The sequence below is a fragment of the Psammomys obesus genome, unplaced genomic scaffold (genome assembly GCF_907164565.1).
Source record: "Psammomys obesus unplaced genomic scaffold, mPsaObe1.curated_primary_1811, whole genome shotgun sequence".
NCBI lineage: Eukaryota > Metazoa > Chordata > Mammalia > Rodentia > Muridae > Psammomys > Psammomys obesus.
Genome location: NW_026596109.1, coordinates 7,798,086 through 7,825,449, shown reverse-complemented (window position 1 = coordinate 7,825,449; position 27,364 = coordinate 7,798,086). Strand labels below are relative to the sequence as shown.

The window sequence follows — 27,364 nt, the reverse complement described above, 5'->3', positions numbered from 1 at the left end:
AATGACCCTTCCATAGCAAAATTCTTAGGGGGGGGGGTAGGGAACACCAGAAATAGGACATCTTTTATCCCATTTCCAGCTCCTAATACCATAGCTGCCCAGAGCATTCTTTAGCCTCTTATTTGATTTATAACCAAGAAGGGTAATGTTTTAAAGTCCTAAGCCCACTTGTACAATTAAGAAGTACCAAGTACCTCAGAGGATAATGTTTTCAACTTAACATCAGCACAGAAGTTAAATGCATCTTACTTAATCTTTTATTTGAAAGCAGGAAGATGCTGTTTGCTTTGTGAGTCTATTCTTTCGGCAGTCTTTCTGGGGGCTATGCATACTGGCTTTGAGCTTCTTGCCTGTGCTTGAGAAGGCCCATGAGTACCCCCAATGGGATGCACTCCTCCACAGGGCATTCCCACAGGGGAACAGGTACTCACCCATCTGAAGACAGGGCGCCCTCCTTTAGAGTCACTGCAAGAGCAAGAGGGAGAAGGAAAAAGGGGTGTTGGTAGCAGGCTGGTTAAAATGAACGACTCTTCTACCCTGGTACCCAGAGGACTGTCTGTCCCCAAACACATACCTACATTTTCTGGTGCAATTTATGGGCACTTTGACCACTTCATGGGCAGGAATCCCTGTGCAGGTTTAATCTAATTGCTTGTTTTTACCACATGGCCTGGCAGAGAGAACTATTCAGCGTGTGTTCTAAATGACACTCGGATTTTCCGAGCATGTGCAGTGTGCTGAGCATGGTCAAAATACTCCTCGCAACAATCCCACAAGATGAGAGGTACCACAGTCTCCTCTTCACGGGGCAGGAAAATGAGGCTCAGTGAGTACTGTGCTCAAGCTGAAATGGCTACCAGTAAGGAACCGAGCCCCCCAAAGCCTGCTTTAGTACGACAGACTAAGTCTGGGTACCAGCGTGGAAGAGTGATTCTGATACTGGCTTCAGTGTGATAGCCACTGAGTTAGGGGAACTACAACTGTGACATTGCCCCAGGCAGATAAATGAACAACCAAAGGCTGTATCAGCTCTGCTAGCACACCATCTGTTGGTACGGATGGTCACGGCAACGCAGACATTAGCACAACGCCCACTGTTTAGCGCCCCGATGTATGCATATGCCTCATGCTCACTGGAGGAACAAGAAAAGGTGTTTAAGAAGTCAGGAAGATGACTTCTTAAGGGTAAGAATGAAAAGGACTGCAGGAGGTTTTTTTTAAAAAATAGCAGACGTAGAGATAAAAGAACACAGAAAAATGGCTTCCAAGGAGGCCTCCCATGCTACGGAGGATGCAGGTTACAGGGGGCCGAGGGGACCCCAGTAAGTATGTCAGGTCAAGCTGACTCTCCCCTTTCCCTTCATCCTCCTGCACTGGCTAGCTTGCAGCGTGGGTTGGGTAGTATACACAAAGGTTCGCTGCTTCCTCGCTTGTAGACTTTTCATTTTCTTCCTCTTGGACGGATTCCCAGTGATGCAATGCGGTACTCTTGGGGGAAGTGGACTGGCTTGGGAGCGATAAGGGGCCAGTTCCTACACGTGTGTCATTTCACGGGCAAGCTACCATAGCCTGTGCGTGCAAACAGCATTAATAACGTTGGTGCCCCTTCGAAAAGGAGTTTGTTACATGGGAGTGGGGTAGAGGGGAAGGGGCTTGTGATCCAGGCACTGGACTATGACTGGCTGGTGAGGGTGGGCCGTGTGCATCTTCTTACCTTCTTTCGGGGTCTTGGGGACAGCAGCTGGCTGCCTGTGGAAGGCCTGGAGGTTCACATGTGGGGGCTTTGAAGGCTTCGGGGGAGGCGGGCCCAGGGTTTCAATGGAAGGCAGTGGCTTTGCTGTGGGAAGCTGGTGATGCCTGCTCTCTGGCTTTTCTGAGTATGGGTTGGAAAACATGTAGGGTATTATTTACATTTGTTGGACAAAACTGACCAGTTTGCTGGCCTCGACCCCCTACCCCCTCTCCCTTCTGAATAGTCAACATCCAGGAGGGAGAACACTCTGACCCAAACACACACCTGATTTTATATCACTATCTTGCTGATCTTCTGCTATTTCAGCAAAACCTGGATTCACATCTCCAGATTCTTTTCTCAGCGAATGACACTATCCTACCTTTCCACCTTAAGCTGACACATATTCCTCTCGGCTTCTTGGTGCTCTACCACTGGCTTGGAAAGCCTTCATTGACTCTTCCGTATCTGAGACTTGGGGCGGACTCCTGACTATGGAAGGCTGATTCCTTTCTTAGGAATTTCCACTTGTTTTCAGGCTGGACTCTAGTGACAGATCCCCTAAAATAGTCCTGACTTATCCTGGAATCCAGGCTAGGACTAACCACTCTCCCGTCTTCAGTGTACAGCCTGAATACACAGTGTGGGACCATAAAGCAGAGTAGGAATTGATGTCTGAATTTCCAGGGCTCTGGTTTCCAGGATCTCAGAATCTATGACTTCAGTGTCTTAGAATTTTCTAAACTTCCCCAGTAATGTGTATTTCTGCTTTCTGTACTCATAAATAGAACTCTAACAGGAATTCCATTATTACATTTGAAAATCACATGTGATTTCTCTTGACAGAGAAGGACACAAAGTTTTAAATAAATAGGGCATCTCCATTCTTAGTTAACACAACACAGTAGCTGTCTGTATGGGTCATCCATGCTAAAACTAACCAAAGAGAAAGGGTTGCAAATGTGCCTCTGGGAAGTTCATGTCCTCTACAAGCTAAGATGGGAGAAAATAGATGCCATTCTTTCCCTTCCATTAGATGCCACATCTTGTGCAGCTTATATCCAAATTATTCTTCTTCTTAGTCTTTTAATTGGAAGTTCATTGAAATGTTGGGGATTTTAGTCTTAATCAAACCAAGGAGAAAACACAGTAAAAATGAAATATCACTTACTAAGTACTTTTTTTTTCCCTCCCAAGCATTGTGCTAAGCTAATACATGGTTATCTCATTAACCTCTCTCCATAGTTTCACCTGGGAGATGACCCACTCTTTTTTGCTTTTTCCCCGTACATCTTTCTTTTCATTCATCTTGTTTTCCATCTTTCATCAGACAGATGTGCCAAGCCATCTGTCTATCTATCCATCTACCCATCCAATCAAGCACTAAATACTTTCTGAAGACTTATTCAACCTGATCTTGTTTTAGGGGGAATAAAGTTGTGAAGAAGATAAATTTATCCTCTGAAAATCTCCATCTTATAGACACAAGTATATGGCAATTTTCACTGGGGAGAGGCAAGTGACAAGAGAATACCGAAGAACTGCAAGAAGCCCATGGTTCACAGGGACAACAGAGATGATTTAAACAGTGTCCTCTCAGAGAAGGGGACACTGCCACAGAGATTGCAAAGGAGGAAGAGGTCATGTGGCCATTAAGAACCTGGCAGAAGAGTTCTTTTGGCAGATGGCTTGACAGTGCTCAGGCCTGGGGTGGAACCAGTGTCTTCTATCTAAAGACTTGGCGAGACAAGGGGGAAGGAGATGCAGACAAGGACCAAACTGTGTGAGGCATTGTTGAAAGGCTGAGCAGATTTTGAACAGTGTGATGTGGTCTGGTTCGTGCCAGTTTAGGAGCCCACACTATCTGTGGGGAGGAAAATAGAAAACAAGTGGGCAACAGTGTGAAAGCATGGAGACCAGCTGGTAATGGCCCAGTAAGAGAAAGATGTGGAAGAGACTAGCGTAGGACAGAGATAGAAGTTGAGGGGTTCTGAACATAATTTTAAGGTAGAGCTGAAGAGCCGGTTGATGGAGTCATAGCATAGAATAAGGACAGAGATTTGCGAATCCCACCTAGGTTACTACCCTGGGGAAAAAAAAAAGATATGAGTTCTGTGCTGTTCTTCAACACAGAGAAAGCTGGTAATGAATTTGATTCATAGAGTATACTATGCATCAAGAAGCTTATAAGTCATCAACACTCATGCAGTTTGTGGTAGATAGAGCTGGGGTGCAAGTCCAACCTCAGCCAGGCTCTGCTGCCATGGAATTCTGGATGCAATGCTTGTTCAAATCTGAGACTACAGTATAACAGATAGGTCCACAGCCACCTTCTATTGCTAATTGCGCTGGCCACAAACACTTCAAGTCTGCAGGGTTGGAATTAAAGAAAACACAATGGTCTCACTTCCAGTCCCATGGGGGACTTGATTTCTTACCTGGAACCAGGCTGCCAAGCTCACACTCATAAACAGGCTGGCACGCACTGCTCCTGGGGCTCCCCTCAGCCCCAAGATCTTCTGGGCTATCGCTGCCATACCAAGGAAGTGATGAAGGGGAGGCTTCAGAGGCCATGGGTGATCTCTGGGCCATCAAATGGCTCTGCGGAGGAAGAGTCTGAACTCCCGTTGCCTCCAGGCTCTTCTCTGGTTTTCCCTGAGCAAGCTCTGTGGTTTTCTGACCTTCCAGATGGAGAGTTTTATTCCCAGAGTTGGTGAGGTGCAGAGCTGGGGACATATCAGCCTTCTGAGATGAAACTTTCTCCCAGTTCCAAAGCTTGTATCTGAAGCTGCTGATGGTCATTCTTTTCTCTTTGTTGGACATCTCAGCTCTTGTTTTATTCACATCCAGTGGTGTGTCAGCTTCGTGGGAATTTCTTGCAGGGCACTCAACAGATTTTTCTGGAGGTCCCGAGGAACTTGAAGCCTTCTGAATTTCACCTCTCTGGGCCGACAGGGGCCGATGCTGGTGGGATGAGAGGCACTTCCTGTTAACCGGACTCTGAGTTGGCTGTGTGTGGCCCCTGCCATCCTTCTGGGAAACACCAGCTGAGAACTTAATAGGACCTGGAAGAGGTGGGTCTTCGAACTTTTGAAATTTGGCTCGGAGTTCCTTGAAGTTTCTTACCCCTTCCTAAAGCACAAAGAGGAACAAAAGTGTCTGGTTAACCTGGGAAAACGTCCGGCCTGATCGGCTGGTTTCGGCGTACATGTTAAAGGTCTCCAGTGGCGGATGTGGCAGTGCTCTTCCCCAGCTGAGCAACGTTAGCTCGTGCTGCTGCCCTCTCTGTGAGATGGGTGAAGCAGTTTCTCCCTCTTAAATTTGGCCAAATTGGATATTCTCGAAGCATGGAAAGGCCAAGCAGAGACGGTACGAGCAATGGATCATAAACCTTTTGGGTGTTTTGTTGAGACAGGGTCTCACCCTGCAGCCCCGCCTGGTCTGAAACTCTATGTAGACGAGGATCACAGAGGTTGATGCCTCTGCTGGGATTAAAGTCATGTACCAGCACCTCTGGCTGATAAGTCTTTTGATGCCCACCCCCAAAGTTTAAATCTGCTTTGGCATAGAAAAATTGTCTTCATAACATAATCTCATGTTTGCTCAGAAGATAATGGAATTTTATCTCTACATAAAACAATTAAAACATAACTGGTCTTACACCAAATGAGTGGTTTACTACTGATCTGGAGTGCTATTGATCTTGCCCTGCCCACGCTCCTGGCCTACTTGAATCACAAAGAACATTCCCGTGTCCATGTCAAATGTTCCCTTGCACTTCCTGATTGATTTGGAGCTCCCTCTCCATCAAGACTGCCGCTAGGAAGACCAGCTGGGGGCCGGCAGTTTCCCTGCTTCCTCAGTGTGCTCCTATCTCTTTCTAACTTGGCTGTTGAATTTCACACTGTGCAGAAGCAAACTGGAGAAAGCTTATGCCCGCATTCCGACTCTGACTTTTCTCATCCAGAAAAACACTATGTCTTAACTTCTCATGCAGTCATGTAATAATATGAACACTGGAAGGGCTGGAGTTACTACACAGGAAGTGTTCGGTACAGGGCCTGACACATAGTGGGACTGTGATGAAATAAAAGCCATAAGAAGCTAGATAATACTCTTCTGCTATTGGTTCCCTTTGGAGAACAAGTCAAATCAAGCATATGAAAAGCTACCATATACCATTTGGTAATGATAGCCCTGGCCCAGGGCAGAAGGTAGGGGTGGGGGATAGTGAGGGAGCGTCCAGGACTACATCGTAAGCTGGTTGTTAGTCTAGCCGAACATGCTTGATGCTTTTTTCTATTGTTTCCACCTTCCACTACTATAGCTCATTTATTTTTGTAAATGCATCCAGCCATCTTTTGCCTGCATGGGAGGTGGGAGGACATTTAATGGAGTCATTTCAAAAGTAAGAGCCACTATCCTTTCCTGTTCACATTTCAAGTTTTCTTTTCCTTCCTCTATCCTCCTTTCCTCCCTCCCTGCCCTCCTCCCTTCCTTTAAAAAAAGTATTTTAAATTGCATGTGCATAGGCCAGTCCCATGGCAGTGACTTTGGATTTTGCCAGCTGAGGGAATGCTGTGACCTTTCCTCACCGTGTTTATAGTTGCCTCACACCTGCCCTCTGAAGACTTAGGAAGGGGGGGAGTTGCCAAGGGGCAGAAGGCAGGTGGCTGCAAGCTGGTTTGTGTGCTATCCATTGCTATTTTTCTTCCTCTCGCCCCCACTATACACATCCGCCCCAGAGCTCACTTAGAGTTCCTTCTACAAATCACCAAGGGTTTGTTTCTTATACTTGAGCCAACTAAATACTTGACCAGCTAAATTGTACACACACCCATTCTCCTGATGTGGCAGAAGCCTGTATGGCGAGTGAGATCAGGGATCCTGGAGTGTGAAGTCTCAGATGGGTCCTTCTGTAGCCAGGTACCTTATGAAATCCTTTAGATGACTCTAAGCCAGTTTTCCTTACTATAACACAGGACTTATTCAGGTGAGATGGAGGATTAGGAGTTCATGGCCAGCCTGGGTTTCTTTTATGAGAGCAGGAGACCTGTTCTCATAAAAAGAACAGATGTGTGTGTGTGTGTGAGAGAGAGAGAGAGAGCGAGAGAGAGAGAGAGAGAGAGAGAGATGGAGATGGAGACGGAGAGAGAAGCACTTCTCAGAACAGTTCAGGATCAAATAAAATAACAAATGGACATACTCCATGGTATAAAATACATGACCTTGACTACTGAGAGATTTCAGTTCAAAACCATAAAAAGGATTGACACTGCTGTGCAGCCAGTCTCTAGTACTCTTCACCTTACAAAATCAAGACGCTACACCCCTCAAACAATAGCTCCGTGATCCCTTCCCATTTCACATTCAGACTCTCTAAGTTTGACTCTTCTGGGTATTTAAATAAGTTAAGAAAGTACATTTGTCTCATTATGATTGGTTATTTAACTTAGCACAGTATCTTTAAAGTTAGCTGTGATGTGGTAAGTGTCAGCATTTCCTTTGTCCCAGTCAGACAAGCTGTGTAGTCCTACAACCTCTCCTAAAGGCCAACCCGGCTTATGTACGTAAGGCCTCTGCGTATTTTAGTTACTGGGTATTAGACTTCTAGACCACTCTGTGTACAGACATTATTTGGATAGCCTGCTTTCAGTTCTCTTGGGTGTGTTCCCAGATGCTGAGTTGCTGGATCATATGGTAATTCTATTTTTAACTTGTTAGAAACCTCCATACTGTTTTCCACAGCAATCACATAATTTTACTTTTCCACCGCTGGTACATGGAAACTCTTAATTCATCAAAATGCGCACCAACTCTTCTTTTTCTGTATCAGCCATCCAATTGGATATGAACTGGCCAGTGGTTAATGGTTTTGAAATAATGTAATAATGACTCTTTTCTTTACTACTATGAAGCCATGTGAACTAAAAAGCTATTACTTAGAAGGATGTAAGCTCTGTAGAAATGATTATGCAAAAATTAGGAAAGAGAATTGTGCATTTTAAAGCCAGGGCTTATGCAAAGATCACTGGCTCAGGGTGGGGGCAAGCCTGATTAGGCTTGGCTCATTTCCTTTTCCAATAAATGTTTAAGTGCCTACTGTGGGGACAAGATACAGTTCTCAACACTGAGCAGCTCTTCTCTCAGATGCTATAGTCCGGGAAACATGGACTGTGAAGTATAACATACAAGAAAATCTTAGAGGCAGGAGCTACGTGGAGAATTAGGTAGGTGGAAGAGTGTGTGGTCCCACTTCTGACCTTCAGAGGTGCTTTAGATAAGTCATTGTTTCACTCAGTCATGTACTAGAGTGGGTGTTGGTCCTGCCTGATCTTCAAAGCCTCTTCCAGCACCACAGTTTCCTTCTTCATGGTCTGTACTGAAAAATGGATGGGATTTGGGCTTTACTATTAATCACCTCTGAGGATTCGGAGTTGAGGACCTGAGGATCGCAGTATGGGGATGGGCTGGGAGGTGACAGTGAGTTAGAGCCTTCTGGCCGAAACCACAGTCCAATTTTTTTTTTTTTTTTTTTTTTTTTGGTGGATCTCATATCCTCATGATCATAAGTCTCCTTTAGCCAGCAAGCTTTTTCTGTCTTCTTGCTTTTGTCCCTACCTTGAAGCCTTTCTCATTTATTTTGGAGATGACTTTTTCTGTGGTCTCTTTGCTTTGACTCTGGGCTCTTCTAATCCTTCATTTACCCAGCTGTTAGACAAATCTGTTTAGCAGCACAAATCTGATTGAGTAAGTCCCTTATGTGCTAAAAATCCTTCAAATTGGCTTTCTCAAGCTCTCAAACCAGCTCAAGTGCATTCTCTGATTGGCTCAGAAGTCTCCTAACTCCCATCCTGTTAATCTTCTGACGTCCCTGTGGCCCCTCCCCAGCAGAGCTGGGGGTTTCTTACCTCATTGCATTTTGAACATTACCCTGTCACATCTCTCCACTTTTTAAAGGTACTATTTCTTTTTGCCTGGAATGTCCATCTTTCTCCTCATTCCTCGAATTAGCCAATCCCGTTCATGTTACTTTAGGAGCTAGACACTGAAGTTACAGTGATCCCCAGACTAGGTAGGCCTTTTCAGAACCATGAAAGAAGAGAAAAAGACATCGGGATCACTGTAATCCAGGGGCGCATTGCAGTGTATACAGGAGACTGTTGCATACACCGCACAATAGAGGCTCTTGCTGCAGTGGAGGTACAGGAAAAGCTTCCTGGATGTGAGCCGTGTGAGGATGTCCGGGGCACAGGGACCCCAGGCCTAGAGGCACGGAACAGCCTGCTGTAGGTGGAAGACTGAAAACTCCCACTCATTCTTGCTCCCAGTGTCAGAGGGTGAGGCTGCAGCCGGGCTTCTAAGAGTGCTTGAGGCGTGCTCTAGAGCAGGGAGCATGACCGATGGCTCTGCCACTGAGGAACCAAACACAATTTACGGTGGATACACCTTCCGCCTCCCCTGTGTGCAAACCAGCCACACAGCCTTCACCCTCTGCCTGCCTTCCCCTGAGGATAGCCTGACTCACCCAGCTCAGTGCAGTGAACCTGCCCTTCACACAGAGGCTATAAAGGCCAGAGTAACATCTCCAGGCAGTCTCTCTGCTGAAATGTTCTAAGCAGAGGCATCCAAGTTTCCAGGCCCCAGAGAGGGAGATGAGTACAAGAGCCCCTTTGGGGAGCTAAGCGTGGCAGAGGTGGCCATGGCTTCCCAGGTGTAGTGCACGATATTCTTCCTAGTGCTCTTGGTAATTCCCAAAGCAATCTATAATAAACCCCTTGCAGTTTGCAATAGTGACCACAGATTTGGTCCTCTGCAATGGGAAACACCGACAGATTCACCCTGCTAGACTTCTCTCCATAGCACCACAGAGCACCCAGCATACTGTCCATCTCCCTCAGTAAGGGCAGAGACTCCACGGACACAGGCCCCTGCTCAGATTTTAGTTTTTGATCACTGCTGTAATGTCAGAGCCTAATGAATATTTGTCTTACAGCAGCTGCTCAATAAAAATCTGGTGAAGCGATGAAGATTTACAAGTCTTTCAGAATCAAGATGATACAAACACAGAGTCCTACTTATCTTGGCCTACCTCTAGTCCTGTGGTTCACAAAGCCTGGAGTGAGTGAAGTGAACCAGTGAATGCATGCCTGGAAAAGATAGCAGGTTCCTAAGATACATGAATGGGAACCGTAGAATTTTAAACTTTCCTTGTGCCATCTTTGCGAGGTCAGCTTCGAATGTCCACAGAGACAGACAATCCCCTTATGATGTCAGAAGACAGTTCTGCAAATATCTTTGGAAACAATCCCGGGCCCTTCTCTTCTGGATGGACCAGGTGAGCCACAAATGCTTCACTTGGGAAGCACATGGCAAAGCCACGCCTGAGCTATTGTGGGAACAATCAAAGATGAAAGGTGCACTGTCCCCTAAACAGAAGAGGCTTACCTCCAATACGAAAAGGAGGGGCAGCCAGCCACCATAAACAAAGAAAGCACCACAGCAGGAGGAGGAGGCATCTAGGGCCAAAAACTTCTAAGGTCAGTTCCCTGCATGTGATGTTATGACATCTCAGTTCAGCCAAACTTGGAGAGGGACACTCAGGTGTCCCTCCTTCGCTTTTCGTTTTATAGACTCCAGGAGAGCTAATGCCAGTGCTGTCTGAATACTTCTCCCTTTGTTTCCGAATGCCACACACCTATCTGAGTGGTTCTCACCGGTTCACCTGCTCACAGCTGTGGGATTCCCAGAGGGAGCCGACAGACGTCCAACACAGAAAGCCTAGGTGACTCCCTCAAGGTCACGGAAGGTCAACACGGGAATGCGATTGGTGCAGTCTGGCTTTGGAGTTCATGTTCAGCCCTGGCTCCTGTGCCCCTTTGTACATCTCAGACGCATTTGATAGTGGTGTTTTCTGTCCTCTTTAGCCTCATTATGAACTCTTAAGCATAGAGTCTTGACTAATCTCTGCAATGGCTCCACGGTGCAGAGAAGCTTATGGATAACAAGAGGTTAGTTAACTCAACAAGTTTACACAGAGCAGCGGTTCTCAACCTTCCCAGTGCTGTGACCCTTCAGTCCAGTTCCTCATTTTGAGGTGACCCCCAACCACACAATTATATTTGTTGCTACTGTTAGGAATTGCAATGTAAATGACTGATAAGCCGGATATTAGATTTATGTGACCCCTGTGAGAATGTCCTTCACCCCTCGAAGGGGCTGAGAAACACTGACATAGAACACCACACAGGAATTCGAATCCTGCGTAATCCCAGGACTGCTTTCAGCCATTCTGCTAACGTGCTTATAAGTTTTGCAGTGGCTTATGATTCTTCCGCTGTCTCACAGACATCCCATAATTAATCACCTGCATGTCACAATGTCACTGAAAATTGTACAGTAATCACAGCCAGCCAGAAGTTTTGATAGGTAACATGGCTTCCTGGGCAAACCCTGAGACCAGAGTTTGAGTCTCAGAACCCAGAAGGAGATAGCCCTGAAAATCTTCATCTGACCACAAACACACTGTGGCATGTACCACATATGCCTGCCTGCTCACAGCCACCACACCAGACCACATAGGCAATGACACCAAATCAAACGAAGCAATTTAAAATTCCAGGAAACCCATCTTGATTTTTTTTCAGCCAGGTGGTGATGGTGGTACATGCCTTTAATCCCACCAAGGCCAGCCTAGTCTACAGAGCAAGTTCTAGGACAGCTAGGGCTACACCGAGAAACCCCGTCTCAAAAACAGCAAACAAACAAACAACTAACCAAACAACAACAACAAACCCTCTAAAATGTATATTTTATGTGTGTGAGTGCTTTGCCTGCATATCTGTGTGTGCACTATGCTCATGCCTGAAGAAGTCAGAAAACGCTGGACCTGGAGGGTCCAAGCACTGCCTTGTGGGTACTAGGAACTGAACTCAGATCCTCTGCGCAAGCAGCCAGTGCTCTTAACTACTGAGCCATCTCTCCAGCCCTCAGGAAACCCATCTTCATTTCCTTGTTCTTGTTTATATTGACAGGAATACAACATTTTTTAAAATAAAATTAGATTTTAAAAAAAATGTATAATAAATCGCCTAGTAAATATGCCCATGTAGTCTTGAGTTTTCTGATTAGCTCAGATTTTGGTGCAATTTTAAAAACACAAAAGTGCAAAAAAACTAAGTAACCAAATGTAATTTGGTGACATAATATTTTAAAAGTAAATTTGCAAATGAGCAGAGTCTGGCATCAAATCACACGTCTCTCCCCGAGCTTTACAAAGTGCGGCCGCACTTCTCTGCTGGGTGGAGTGTCTTGGTACTCTAGCTGTCCATCAGCGGTGTCCATCACATCACATCACACCACAACTCAACGTGAGAAAGAACTATAGGTGTCTCATGAATGAGCCATGGCTTCATGTGTGAACACTGACATAGAAACAAATGTACCAGCGGAGTCCCCCAAATGCCACTATTTTCTGTTTCTATAGATTGCTCAGTCTTGTTCACCATAGGGCAACATCAATGGCAAAGGTTTATCATGAGCCGGAGAGGTAGTCATAGTTGTTAGATGCTAGCTAACACAGAAAGGAGGAAAAGTCTTTAAAGTAGGATGTGGTCACCTTTCATGAATACAGGCTTCACCACTCCAAGTGCTGGACAGTGGAGACATTGCTTGTGTTCCTCAGACCCCTAGGACAGACTACAAATGGCACAGGGCATGCTGATGTCACTTTGGCTGCCCAGGGAACATGTTCTGAGTGAAAGTTTAAAGCTCCCATGACACAGGTATAAGGGCGGACGATTGCTTCCTGTCCTCCTCAGGCGCCTGAGCCTGAAGGAGTGTTCCCACACGCTGAAACGAAGGAATCTCCAATTTCTGGAGCTACTGGCCAAACTCCTCTCTTCTCATTCCTCCAGCCATGCAGACAGGAAGGCAGTTTCCAGTGTCCAGAGTGGTCATGTGCCTCTGGGCACTCATCTGGGTCAGTTCTGCTTGCTTATCACCTTCTAGCTTATCTCAGCTGCCCACTGGCCTCCCTCAGCCCTTCATTCTTTACAACGCCAAACCCTATTCATCTCTGTTATCTTCAGCTGATAGCTGGGCCAGTGAAGCAGAGCCAACCCCAAACATTCAATGCCCCTTCAGCGACGGCAGTTATGGAAACAGCCACCTAACCACACGGCTGAATGTTTTGTCAATAAATATGCAGTGGCATCACAGATCAGTGTGGGGCCCTCAAGGTGGCTCAGTGGGTAAAAGCGCTTGCCTCGCGAGTCTGATGGCCTGAGTTCAGCCTGCAGAACTCACAGGGTCAGAGGCGGGGGCTTGAACCTGTACTCACAGTCCTCTCCCATGGAGGCCAGAAGCAGACAGGAGACTCTCCCAGAATGGCCCAGACTAGCTGGCTAGCCCTGGAATTTGCTTAGGGGCAGAAATTATAAGGTGGGGAGAACTGATTCTTTTTAACTCCCCCCCCACGTCTGCACAGAGACATACACACACACACACACACACACACACATACACACACACCGGCAAAAGCCATGCTCACTGAAGGCTTTTAGAAGCCTTTACTCAAGGAAGAAATAATCTTGCTTACTTTTCTAGGGCAATTAGAGAAAGAAAGTATTTTGGTGCAGAGAGCCTTTGAGAGGACAGAGGCGATGTTTAGTCTGTTATCTATGGACAACTTTTCTTCAAGAAGCCCTTCTTGTTCACCCACCAGCAACAAGAGAAACACTGGGACTGGAACTCAAAGGTCCTAATGGTACTTTGGTACCAACATAAATAATCGTCTCTCCAGTGCCCAAAATGTATACTAATGAACCAACTTTCCCTTCATCGAACCCTGCTCATGCAGGTCTTGCTAGACACAGAACCCAGGCGGCATTTCTTTCTCTGTCTTTGGGGAGTTTCTTGGAATTCCGTCTTAGCTAAAGTTACTAGTGCTATGATGAAGCACCATGACCTAAAGAACCAGGGGAGGAAAGGGTTGATTCACTTTACACTTCCACAGCACTGTTCGTCACCAAAGAAGTCAGGACGGGAACTCAAACACGGCAGGAACCTGGGGGCAGGAGCTGATGCAGAGGCCATGGGGTAGTGCTGCTTAAGGGTTTGCTGCTCACGGCTTGCTCAGCCTGCTTTCTTATAGAACCCAGGACCACCTGTCAAGGGATGGCACCACCCAGGATGGGCTGTGCCATCCCCCATCAATCACTAATTTAAAAAAATGCCATATAGGCCTGCCTACAGTTCGATCTTATGGAAGCATTTTCTTTTCTTTTCTTTGTCCTTTTAATTTAAATAATTTATTCATTTTATGTCCTGATTGTAGCCCCCTCCCTTATCTCCTCCCAGTTCCACCCTCCCTCATCCTTCTCCCCTCCCCCCTCCCATAGTCCTTAGAAAGGGGAGCTCTCCCTCCCTTACCATCTGACCCTCGCCTATCAAGTCTCATCAGAACTGCCTGCATCTTCTTTCTCTGTGGCCTAGCAAGCCTCCCCCCCTCCACTACCAGGGGAAAGTGATCAAAGAGCTCACAACAGAGTCTATGTCAGAGACAGCCCCTGCTTCCCTTACTAGGGAACCCACATGAAGGCTGAACTGTCTATTGGCTACATCTAAGCAGAAGGTCTAGGTCCTCTCCATGCATGGTCCTTGGTTGGTGCATCAGTCTCTGCAGCCCCCCGCCTCCCAGACCCAGATTTGTTGGTTTATTGGTCTTTTATGGAGCTCCTGTCCCCTCCAAGTCCCTCTATTCCCCCACTCTTTCCTAAGACTCCCTGCACTCTTTTCATAGTTAGGTTGTGAGTCTCAGCATTTGCTTCCATCCTCTGCTGGGTGAAGTCTTTCAGGGGACATCTATGGTAGGCTCCCATCCTGTTCCCTCTCTTTAACTACTTCTGGTGCCTATTCTATTTGCCCTTCTGAATGAGAAGTAAGCATCCTCCCTAGGGTCCTCCTTGTTAGCTTCTTTAGAGCTATGGATCTTAGTATGGTTGTTCTGCATTACATGGCTAATATTCACTGATAAGTGAGTATATACCACATGTGTCTCTCTGCTTCTGGGTTACCTCACTCAGGATGATCTTTTCTAGTTCCACGAGGCATTTTCTTAATTGAAGCTCCACCCTCTCAGATGACTTAAGCTTGTGTCAAGTTGGCTTAAAACTATCCAGCACAATTTCTGAGATTCTGAATTTTACGTGTGGATGTATGATGTGTGTGCGATGAGTGCTCATGTGGACGTGCCCACCACTGCACACATGTGGAGGTCAGAGGTCAACCTCCGGTGTCACTTCTTGATTTCCATTCTTTGAGATCTGGATTCTTTGCAGCTTTATACACAAGGCTAGCTGGTCCACTAACTTTCAGGCTTGTTTCCATCTTGCATCTCACCACGGGGGTGCTTGCATTACAGATTCATGCTACCATAGCTGACGTTATATCAGTCCCTGGGAATCAACTTCAGATCCTCATGAGTGCATGACAAGCCCATTCTTTACTTCTTGAGCTATCTGCCCAGTCTAAGATTTAGACTCTATGTTAGTAAGAATAAATGTCTATAATCTTTATACAAAAATGCTGGTCCAGATATACTTAGAAATTTTCTGATGTTAGAAGGGCAGCATATCACAAATTCTGCGCACCTAAGCTCTGATGTGGTTTGCACGTGATGCTCAGGCCTGCTACTTTTTCCATAGGGAAACATGTGAGTGCTTACCAAAGGTACCGTAAACTAACCAGAAACTGTTTTGGGATGATCCAGACCGGGTTCTGATACCAAGACACTTATGACAAATTAGTCATCCTAAAAGCATGCTGTGCTTGGGAAATGTCAGTAGGACATTATGGATGAGTGCCTATCCGTTTTCCAGGAAAAGGCTGGAGCAAGAAGAACAAGGCAATCAGTCGGTGCCAGGTACAACAAATGGTAGCCATGGCTGTAGGTTAACTCCTAGCAGATAGTCCAGGTGGCCATCTGCTTCAGCTCATATTTTTGCAATTATTTTCTCACTGACAATCAACTTCACCCAAACAAATCTTCAGTGACTCAATGGCTCTAGAATACAGTGCCATTATATTTTCACAAATCAGCATTTTCCCCCATAACTATACATCAGATAAGATACTATGTTAGGGTTTCTATTGCTATGATGAAACACCATGACCAAAAGCAACTTGGAGAGGAAATTATTTATTTTACTTCTACATCACAGTCCACTGTCAAAGCAAGTCAGGCAGGGGCTCAAACAGGGTAGGAACCTGGAGGCAGGAACTAATGGAGAAATGCTGCTTACTGGCTTGCTCTGCCTTCTTTCTTACAGTACCCAGGACCACCAACCCAGGGATGTGCCACCAACAAAGGCTGGGCCCTCCTACATCAATTACTAATTAAGAAAAGGCCCTACAACCTGATCTGATGGAGGCATTTTTTTTTCAGCTGCTGTGTCCTCTTCCAGATGACTTTAGCTTGTGTCAAGCTGACATAAAGCTAGCCAGCACGAATGCTAAATCATTCAGGTCCTGTCTCTGGTCTCAAGCCACATGTCCTTTTCCCTCCCACTCTTCCTCTCACTCTCCCTCATTCTGAGACTCTAAGCTGAGAAATTATATAATGCTAGACAAGTGCTGTAACACTGAATTCCTGCCATCAGCCCCTTTATTCTGTGACCACATGGACCTGCTGGGCTTCCAGAATGAGGGCCACGATTTTCTGCATCCTCATACCCTGTGCTTTACTTGCTCTCTGAAATGGCTGGGGTATCTTTGCTAGACACCCCACTGTTCAAATCATACTTATTTCTTGTACATGTGGCTCAGAAACTTCCATGAGGCTGTTATCACCACCCTTCAGAACCCCTCGCACCTCAGACCTCTCCTGGCAATGGCTCTCGGTCTTGGGTGTGTCCTAGAATGGCCCTGGGGAACCTCTGAACACACCCCCACTGAACAGAATCTCTGTGTGTTTGCAGTGCTTTTTGTATGGCCAATCTTATCCTTGCATCCAACAACATGTCTGGATCCAGAGCTCTCCAGCTGCCATTCTCTTCCTGTCTTACTCTTTATCGCTTCCTGTGTCCTATGGTGATTACTCAACTCAATACTTCGACGATGAGTGATTCCGAGTGCTCAATATTTACCAAAGCAATCCTGAACAGAATGAATGAGCAGGTTTCAGATAGTGGCCTAGAGGGGATTCTCATTTCAAAAAGGGCTTTCTCAGAGAGCTACCAATTAATTTCCTGCCAACAATTCGTCTAAATTGCTCCCCCAATCACGCCACTCCCTTATTAAAAGCCTTCAAGAGTCCCCGGCGGCCTGATGCTAAGTTATATATTCTTGAGCCACACACACAAGGCCCTGTCTGCTGTTTTCTTGTCTTCCCCCTCATTTTCTTTCCCCACTACTTCCTACTCCATTAGACTCAGCCCACCAGAAAACCCAAGTTGTCTCTGTGCATTTGTTCACAGTCTTCCCTCTGCCTGGAACACTCTCTTCATACTTATTTCCTGGGCTCATATTCATCGTTTGACATAAAGTCTGTGTCAGTTCCCAGAAGTGTCTCCCAGAAGGGTCAGGCAAAGCACGCTTGATCCCTGCTGTTACAGCAGCCTCTGATCACTCCTATTTTTCCAGCTTCCTAATTTTATCACAGTCATCTAGCTGTACAACTGTCTGCTCTAACCTCACCCCACCTCAAGCTGAGGTCTGTAGAGGCCAGGATCGCATTTGTTTTTTCCCAACTCCTGTTTCTGTCACTGTGCTTAGGCAGACAGATATTGCGTAGACAATGCATGTACCTGCAATTATGCATTCACTCATGTGGAGCCTGAGAACAACTGGACTTGGTTTGAGGTAAAAGAAAAGGGTACTCTAGGTTTCTAGTGCAGCACATTTCCTTTCCGGGTATATAGAGCAATATGTCTCTGCTGCCAGTTTCTGTAGTTCCAACAGGCCTCTGAGCTTGCCCCCAAAGAGGACAGAGCTAAGGGTTGGCGCTTTCTGAAGTTTTTTTCAGGTCAAAATGAGCACTGGAGCCAAGGTCTGAACCCAGCAACAACGTGAAGACTGTGGTATTTCGGAAGAACTCCACTGTACACACCTTCTCTTCAATGATATGGTCTCCCATATTTTCCTGGAGCATCCAACGCTTCATGGACATGAGCCTTGTTTTTTTTGTTTTGTTTTTGGTTTTCATTGTCCTGTGGAAGAGGCTGCATACGGTAACACAGACAGCACCCAAGGAGACCACCAGGACAGAGCTGCAGGAGGGCAGGCAGGACAAAGCAAGCTTAACTGGGTCTGAGTTAACAAGTGAGTTCTCAGAGAAAAGGAAGAGTGAAGAGCATAGGAATGTGCCTGCCCGAAGGAAGTGGAAATGACAGGTTGTTTGCAAGTTGTGATGCAAGGAGAGATAGCTTTAAAAGGCCTGAGGCCTAGAGAGTCCAGCAGGCAGAGAATCCTGGCCTTGGAGGATTATTGTATAGCTATGGCTGGAGTGGGAGGTGAGAAATGGGGCTGGCTGTACCCCCAAGTCCTGCAAGCCATTAAACAAACATGCAGCAGGTTTTCATTTTCATGGTTGGAAATGCCTTCAGAGATACTGAGATATGGTAAGAAGAAAGTGATTTGTGTGTGTGTGTGTGTGTGTGTGTGTGTGTGTGTGTGTGTGTAAGCCCAAAGTTGACACTGGTTATCTCCTTCAATCAGTGTCTACTTTATTTATTCAAAGACTTCACTGGACCCTAGGCATCCCTTATCTCTGCCTTTTGGTTTGGCAACAAGCAGGCGCTAAGACTGCCTGTGTTTCTGTGGGTTCCGGGAAATCTAAATTCCAGACTTCACACCTGTGTGGCAACTGTTTCATCCACTGAGCCATCTCTCCAGACCAAGAAATTGATAGTTTAGGGCCTCTAGATCTCCTCTTCAAGGCACAGGCCTGTAGAGCAACCAAGCAGAATGACCCAGCAAAGCGAACCACAGCTCACTGCAGACATGAGATTTACGGTGCCTTTTTAGGAAATTGGCCCAAACAGTGGCAGTTCAGCACTGCTTCCAGATAGCCAAATGTCGCTGAGCAGTGACAATGTATTGGTGCTAAGGGTCTCTGAGGGAAAGTTGGACCATATGCCTATGAGATCCATATCAAATTGAAGCCCCCAGCAAAGCAGCCTAGGTTTTAATTATATGAGCAGGCAGGGGATCACGGCATCAAACTGAAATTTCCAATCTCTGCAAAGGCACCGCAGCCTGCCAACTGCCCCAATAATGGTCATTCTTCATTACCTGTCCCACACTCATTTGGGACTGGAGCTTGGAGGGCAAGAATGGAGTTTCTGAGGCAACAGGATGCTTTGGGGGGAAGCCCTTGCTAGATCCTGAGCTTCCACAGTGGAAGTGAACAAACAAATCTCTCCTGAGAGTATCCCTCTGGCATGTGTGTACCTCCATACACAGATATACAATTTAGGAGGGGGAGGAGGAAAAGGGAGAGGAAGAAGAGGAGGAGGGGAAGGGGGAGGAGGAAACAGAAGCTGCCTACTGGGAAGCTGAGAAACGGACTACAGAGCCTGTTCCTCTGAGAGGGCTCCGTGCATACCCGGATGCCCTCTCCTGCACTTCTCTAGACAGAATAGCCGGTCGCTGTCCACCAGCTGATGGTGGACATAAAGTTTTATGTAATTTACCAGACACCTAAAGGAGAAGGGTTAGATAGCCTTTCTGAGTCGCTTCATTGGTCTTGCCCTCCACTCTATGGTGTAAATGCCTCACCCAATGGGGCCATTTAAATTTATTAGGTTTGGAATCCCAGCCAAATGAAGAAACTTGGGAAGAAATCAAAACTTATTCTAGCTTACTGGTGTTAGTGTATTTTAAAGAGGGAGAAAATAACCTCCTCCCAGGTTTTCTATTTCATGTCTCCTTTATGCAATAATTTCAGAAAACTTGTTTTTAAGATATGAAGTACCAGTCACCAGTGTCCTGAAAATATCTCCTCCATCATCTCTACTGCTTCATCCTCCACCCCCACTGTACAGCTACCGACACTGGTGTGTATAAACTGCCGATTTTTAGACACAACCTTTGAACCCCTTAGCAAGCTGGCATGGTATGTATCATTACCTTCATTTTACAGCTTTAGGACCTGGCTAGGAGAGAGAACAGTTTAGTCAAGGGTTAAAAAAAAAAAATCCATTCTGTGGACTTGGGAAGTGGAAGAGCTGTATTTGGGTGACCTTCAGTGGAATCTTTGTCATCTCAGGTCCTATCAATAAAGTGGCATTAATAATAGTATTCAATACCCAAAGAACCAAGACAAGCCACGGTAAGTGTTCATCAATGTACCTGGCACTGACTATAATGCCTAGGAAAACTGGTTGATTCTCACTGGTTTTGTCACTTTGTACTGTTATTAAGAGGCAGTTTCTTTTTATTAATTTTGGTTGAAAGTCTATTTTATCAGATATTAGAATGGCTACTCCTGCTTGTTTCTTGGGTCCATTTGCTTGGAAAGTCATCTTCCAACCTTTTACCCTCAGGTAATGTCTATCTTTGTGTCTTAGGTGTGTTTCTTGTATGCAACAGATTGCTGGGTTTTGTTTACGTATCCATTCTGTTAATCTGTGTCTTTTTACTGGAGAGTTGAGTCCATTGATGTTGAGAGAGATTAATGACCAGTGGCTGTTAGATCCTTTGATTTTGATGTTGGCTGTGTTCATAAGTTTGTGTGCTTGGTTGCTTTTTGTTTTGCTGTAGTAAGGTTAATTATTTCCTGTGTTTTCTTGACAGAAGCTAATTTTCTTGGGTTGTATTTTCCCTTCCAGTGTCTTCTGTAATGCTGGATTTGTGTGTAGGTATTGTTGAAATTTGTTTTTGTCATTGAATATCTTGTTTTCTCCGTCTATGAGGACTGAGAGTTTTGCAGGGTATAGTAGCCTGGGTTGACATCTGTGTTCTCTTAGGGTCTGCATGATATCTGTCCAGGCCCTTCTGGCTTTCATAGTTTCTGTTGAAAAGTCAGGTGTGATTCTAATGGGTTTGCCGTTATATGTTACTTGGCCTTTTTCCCTTGCAGCTTTTAGTATTTTTTCTTTGTTCTGTATACTTACTGTTTTGATTATTATGTGGTGGGAGGATTTTCTTTTCTGGTCAAATTTGTTGGGTGTTCTGTAGGCCTCATGTATCCTTATTGGCTTCTCCTTTAACTTGGGGAAATTTTCTTCAATGATTTTGTTGAAAATATTTTCTGGGCCTTGGAGAAGGGAGTCTTCTTTTTCCTCTATTCCTATTATTCTTAGGTTTTGTCTTTTCATATTGTCTTGGATTTCTTGGACAGTCTGTGTCAGGAATTTTTTGGATTTAACATTTTCTTTGACAGATACATCGATTTCTTCCATTGTATCTTCTACACCTGAGACTTTCAACCAAAATTAATAAAAAGAGATGAGGAAGGACACTTCATACTCATCAAGGGAAAATTCCACCAGGAAGACATCACAATCCTGAACATCTATGCCCCAAATACAAGAGCACCCACATTTGTAAAAGAAACATTGATAAAATTCAAACCACATATAGATCCCCACACATTAATAGTGGGAGACTTCAACACCCCACTCTCAACAAAGGACAGGTCAACAAAACAGAAATTAAACAAAGAAACAATATCTCTGACAGAGGTCATGAATCAAATGGACCTCACAGACATCTACAGAACTTTACACCCAAACACAAAAGAATTTACCTTCTTCTCAGCACCTCATGGAACCTTCTCCAAAATAGACCATATAGTTGGTCACAAAGCAAGCCTCAACAGATACAAGAAGACTGAAATAATCCCTTGTATCCTGTCTGATCACCATGGAATAAAGCTGGACTTCAACAACAACAGAAATAGCAAAAAGCCTACACACTCATGGAAACTGAACAACTTGTTACTAAATGACAGCTGGGTCAGGGAAGAAATAAAGAAAGAAATTAAAGCCTTTCTAGAACTCAATGAAAATGAAGACACAACATACCCTAACTTGTGGGACACAATGAAAGCAGTGCTAAGAGGAAAGTTCATAGCACTAAGTGCCTTCAAGAAGAAATTCGAGACAGCTCATTCAAGCAACTTAATGGCCCACTTAAAAACCCTAGAAAAAGAAGAAGCAGACACACCAAAAAGGAGTAGACGGCTGGAAATAATCAAACTCAGGGCTGAAATCAATCAATTAGAAACAAATAAAACAATTCAAAGAATCAATGAAACCAAGAGCTGGTTCTTTGAGAAAATCAAGATCGACAAACCCTTAGCCAAGCTAACTAAAAGGCAGAGAGACACCACCCAAATCAACAAAATCAGAAATGAAAGGGGGGACATAACTACAGACACTGAGGAAATCCAAACAATCATTAGGACTTACTTCAAAAGTCTATATGCCACAAAATTTGAAAATCTAAATGAAATGGACAGTTTTCTTGATCAATTTGACTCACCAAAGCTGAATCAGGACCAGGTAAATCAACTAAATAGTCCTATATGCCCCAAAGAAATAGAAGCAGTCATCAAAAGTCTCCCATCCAAAAAAGCCCAGGACCAGATGGCTTCAGCGCAGAATTCTACCAGACCTTCAAAGAAGAGCTAACTCCAATTCTCTTCAAACTATTCCACAAAATAGAAACAGAAGGAACATTACCAAACTCATTCTATGAAGCCACAATCACCTTGGTACCTAAACCTCACAAAGACTCAACAAAGAAAGAGAATTTCAGGCCAATCTCCCTTATGAACATTGATGCAAAAATACTTAACAAAATACTTGCAAACCGGATCCAAGAACACATCAAAGATATTATCCACTATGACCAAGTAGGCTTCATCCCAGGTATGCAGGGGTGGTTCAATATACGGAAATCCATCAATGTGATCCACCATATTAACAAACTGAAAGAAAAAAACCACATGATAATCTCCCTAGATGCTGAAAAAGCATTTGACAAAATCCAACATCCATTCATGTTTAAAGTACTGGAGAGATCAGGGATACAAGGCACATATCTAAACATAGTAAAGGCGATATACAGCAAGCCTATAGCCAACATCAAACTGAACGGAGAGAAACTTAAAGCAATCCCACTGAAATCAGGGACAAGACAAGGCTGCCCACTGTCTCCATATCTCTTCAACATAGTGCTGGAAGTCCTTGCTAGAGCAATAAGACAGTCGAAGGAGATCAAGGGGATACAGATGGGAAAGGAAGAAGTCAAATTATCACTATTTGCAGATGATATGATAGTATATATGAGTGACCCCAAAAACTCTACCAAGGAACTCCTACAGCTGATAAACACCTTCAGCAAAGTGGCCGGATACAAAATTAACTCAAAAAAATCAGTAGCACTCCTGTATACAAAAGACAAAAAGGGCTGAGAAAGAAATTAGAGAAACAACACCATTCACAATAGCCACAAATGACATAAAGTACCTTGGCATAACCCTAACCAAGCAAGTCAAAGACTTGTATGAAAAAAATTTCAAGTCTCTGAAGAAAGAATTAGAGGAAGATATGAGAAGATGGAAAGATCTCCCATGCTCATGGCTTGGCAGGATTAACAGAGTAAAAATGGCCATCTTATCAAAAGCAATCTACAGATTTAATGCAATTCCCATCAAATTGCCAACACAATTCTTTACAGACCTGGAAAGAAAAATTCTCAACTTCGTATGGAATAACAAGAAACCGAGAATTGCTAAAACAATCCTCTACAGTAAAAGATCTTCAGGAGGTATCTCCATCCCTGATTTCAAGCTGTACTATAGAGCAACAATACTAAAAACTGCATGGTACTGGCATAGAAACAGAATGGTGGATCAATGGAATCGAACAGAAGACCCAGAAATAAACCCACACACTTACGGACACCTGATCTTTGACAAAGACGCCAAAACCATACAATGAAACAAAGATAGCATCTTTAACAAATGGTGCTGGTCCAACTGGATGTCTACATGTAGAAAAATGAAAATAGATCCATACTTATCACCCTGCACAAAACTGAAGTCCAAGTGGATCAAAGACCTCAACATAAAACCAGACACATTAAATCGGCTAGAAAAAAAAGTGGGGAATACCCTAGAACTCATTGGTACAGGAGAAAACTTCCTGAACAGAACACCAACAGCACAGGCTCTCAGAGCAACAATCAATAAATGGGACCTCATGAAATTGAAAAGCTTCTGTAAAGCAAAGGACACCGTCATCAAAACAAAGCGACTGCCTACAGATTGGGAAAGAATCATCACCAACCCTCTATCTGACAGAGGACTCATATCCAATATATATAAAGAGGTAAACAAGCTGAAAAGCAACAAACCAAGTAATCCACTTAAAAAATGGGGAACAGAGCTAAAGAGAGAATTCTCTGCAGAGGAATATCGAATGGCAGAGAAGCACTTACAGAAATGCTCAACCTCATTAGCCATTAGGGAAATGCAAATCAAAACAACCCTGAGATTTCACCTTACACCCATCAAAATGGCCAAAATGAAAATCTCAAGTGACAACACATGCTGGAGAGGTTGTGGAGAAAGGGGAACTCTTCTCCACTGCTGGTGGGAATGTAAACTGGTACAACCACTCTGGAAATCAATCTGGCGCTTTCTCAGACAACTAGGAATAGCGCTTCCTCAAGATCCAGCCATACCACTCCTAGGCATATACCCAAAAGAGGCGCAAGTACACAAAAAGGACATTTGTTCAACCATGTTTGTAGCAGCTTTATTTGTAATAGCCAGAAGCTGGAAACAACCCAGATGCCCCTCAACTGAAGAATGGATGCAGAAACTGTGGTACATCTATACAATGGAGTATTACTCAGCAATGAAAAATAAGGAAATCATGAAATTTGCAGGTAAATGGTGGGACCTGGAAAGGATCATCCTGAGTGAGTTGACCCAGAAGCAAAAAGACACTCACGGTATATACTCACTCATATAAACATACAATATAGAATAAACCCACTAAAAGCTGTACATCTAAACAAACTAAGCAAAAGAGAGGACCCTAACTAAAATGTTCAATCCCCATCCTGAAAGGCAAAGAGGATGGACATCAGAAGAAAACGAAAATAGGAAACAACCTCGGAACCCGCTACAGAGGGCCTCTGAAAGCCAGAAGAAAACAGGAAACAACCTTGAAACCTGCCACAGAGGGCCTCTGAAAGCTTCTGCAGTATAGACTGTCAAAGCAGATGCTGAGCCTGATGGCCAACTGATGAGCAGAGTGAATGGAATTTTATGTAAGAAGTGGGAAATAGTAAGAGCTGGAGAGGACAGAAACTCCACAAGCAGAGCAACAGAACAAGATAATTTGAACACAGGGAACTTCCCAGAGACTCATACTCCAACCAAGGACTATTCGTGGAGATGACCTGGAACCCCTGCACAGGTGTAGCCCATGGCAGTTCAGTGTCCAAGTGGGTTCCATAGTAATGGGAAGAGGGACTGCCTCTGACATTATCTGATTGGCCTGCTCGTTGATCACTTCCCCCTGAGGGGGGAGCAGCCTTACCAGGCCACAGTAGAGGACAATGCAGCCACTTTTGATGAGAACTGATAGACTAAGATCAGAAAGAAGAGGAGAACCTCCCCTATCAGTGGACTTGGGGAGTGGCATGCATGCAGAAAGGGGAGGGAGGGTGGGATCGGCAGGGGAGGAGGGAGGGGCTTATGGGGGGATACAAAATGAATAAAGTGTAATTAATAAAAAATAATAATAATAATAAAAAATATGAAAAAAAGAGGCAGTTTCAATTTAACAAAAAGTCTTCTACATTTGAATGTGTGTCCCCCAAACTTCATGTGTCAGAAACTTAATTACTAAATTTATATATTAGTAGAACTTAAAGGTGAGGTTTGAGGTTGGACGAGATTGGGTTGAATGAAGTCATGAGGGTGTGGCCTCCTGGACCACATCAGTAGCTTTGTAGAATGAGGATACGAGACGCAAGCACTCATTCTCTTACTTGCTATGTTATAATTCAACAAAAAAGGCCCTTCACCAGTACTGAGATGAGGCCAATGTTATGCTCTAGGCCTCGCTGTTTCTAGAACACAAGACAAAATTTTCTCTTCTTAAAAATGTACTCAGTTTCACATAGTTCATCATAGCCACCTCCCAATGATCAGCACAAGGTCTGAGTGCCATGATTCCAGATCTTTTCAGTCTCCCACAGGCCCTTCTCAACATTGTTTTGTTTATTCAGCTCCAAGCTGTCATGGAGAAGTTATCAACTCCATGTTACAAAAGAGAAAAGTAAAGCTGAAGGGGGCATGACCCTTGCTTAAGATGGAAGAGCTGATATTAAGTAGCAGACCCCTTGAAAACTATCTCCAAGATTTTTTCTACTTGTTAACACAGGTTTGGCTTTGAACAGACAAGGAATGCAATGGAAGTATGATCAGCCCTTCATCTGGGACAAGATCAGCCAATGAGAACTAGTGCTCTATAGTCCCTGTTGTGTCCACGTGCATTCTGCTAAGTCACTCAGTCAAGCCATCACTCAGCCTCAGGACCTTCTTCACCTGAAAGAGCAGAGTCCCACAACAGCATCAGTGTGGTGGTTTGAATAATAATAACGGCCTCCCTTATTATAAATGGCCCCTAGATTTGAATGCTTGGTCACCAGAAAATGCCACTATTAGGAGACATGGCTTTGTTGGAGGAAATGTGTCACTGGGGATGGGCTTGGAGGTTTCAATAGCTCAAGCCAGGCCCAGTGTCATTCTCTCTTCCTGCTGCCTGTCAATCTAGATGTAGAACTTTCAGTTCCTTTTCCAGAACCATGTCTGCCTTCCTGCCATGACAATCAACAATGGACTAAACCTCTGAACCTGTAAACCAGTCCCAATTAAATGTTTTCCTTTATAAGAGTTGCTATGGTTATGGTGTCTCTTCACAGCAATAGAAAGCCTAACTAAGACAATCGGTGACACACCAGTCCCTGATGAATACTCCTAGCACCAGCTCACAATGTCCTCCATCTTTGGAAGTGGACAATTATGTGGGACTGATACCACCTGCTATTCAGCTGTTTCTGGGGAAACAGCTTTGGAGGACACTCTGCACTGATGGCTATGAAACCCTATGCTGTGCCAGGAACTATGGCCTCTACTGTGGCCTTCCCCTCACTAAATGTGTGTTTCAATAGTTACTATCCATCTTGCTTACCTGCTAAACCTCCCAAAGGGATTGGTGGTGAAGACCCTGTACTCTTGGGAGCCTCATATCTCCTTCAGCCATGTATTTACTGTGCTGTTACTGTGGCCCAGATTTCACCTTCCTGCCTCGGCTGAGAATTACTTTCGATAATAGGAACAGGACTAAAAGCATGAGTCTGAGGGTCAAAAAGCCTTAGGTTGGCATCCTGATGCTGTCACCTTAACAAAACTGTTTCAGTTCTGTTTCCTATTTTCTGACACATGACATGGGAAACCAACCACTCCCATCATGGTGATAATGTTGGCCTGGTGCCTGGTACAATGGAGGTCCCTAAGCAATGGTGTTGGGATAGAAAGTTGCAATGTGAGTGATGATGATGATGATGATGATGATGATGATGATGATGATGATGATGATGATG

At 44.6% G+C, this 27,364-nt stretch overlaps 1 protein-coding gene across 1 annotated transcript in view; it reads right to left on the bottom strand.

The window, feature by feature from the left end:
• The window catches only part of Fyb2 (FYN binding protein 2), a 103,586-nt gene that overhangs the window by 59,471 nt on the left and 16,751 nt on the right, over nt 1-27,364 (bottom strand). Inside the window, exons 2-4 of the mRNA XM_055628906.1 lie at nt 4,171-4,864; nt 1,715-1,873; nt 432-465 (exon numbers count right to left, since the gene is read on the bottom strand). Coding sequence (XP_055484881.1) covers nt 432-465; nt 1,715-1,873; nt 4,171-4,864 — 887 coding nt within the window. The remainder of the gene's footprint in view (nt 1-431; nt 466-1,714; nt 1,874-4,170; nt 4,865-27,364) is intronic.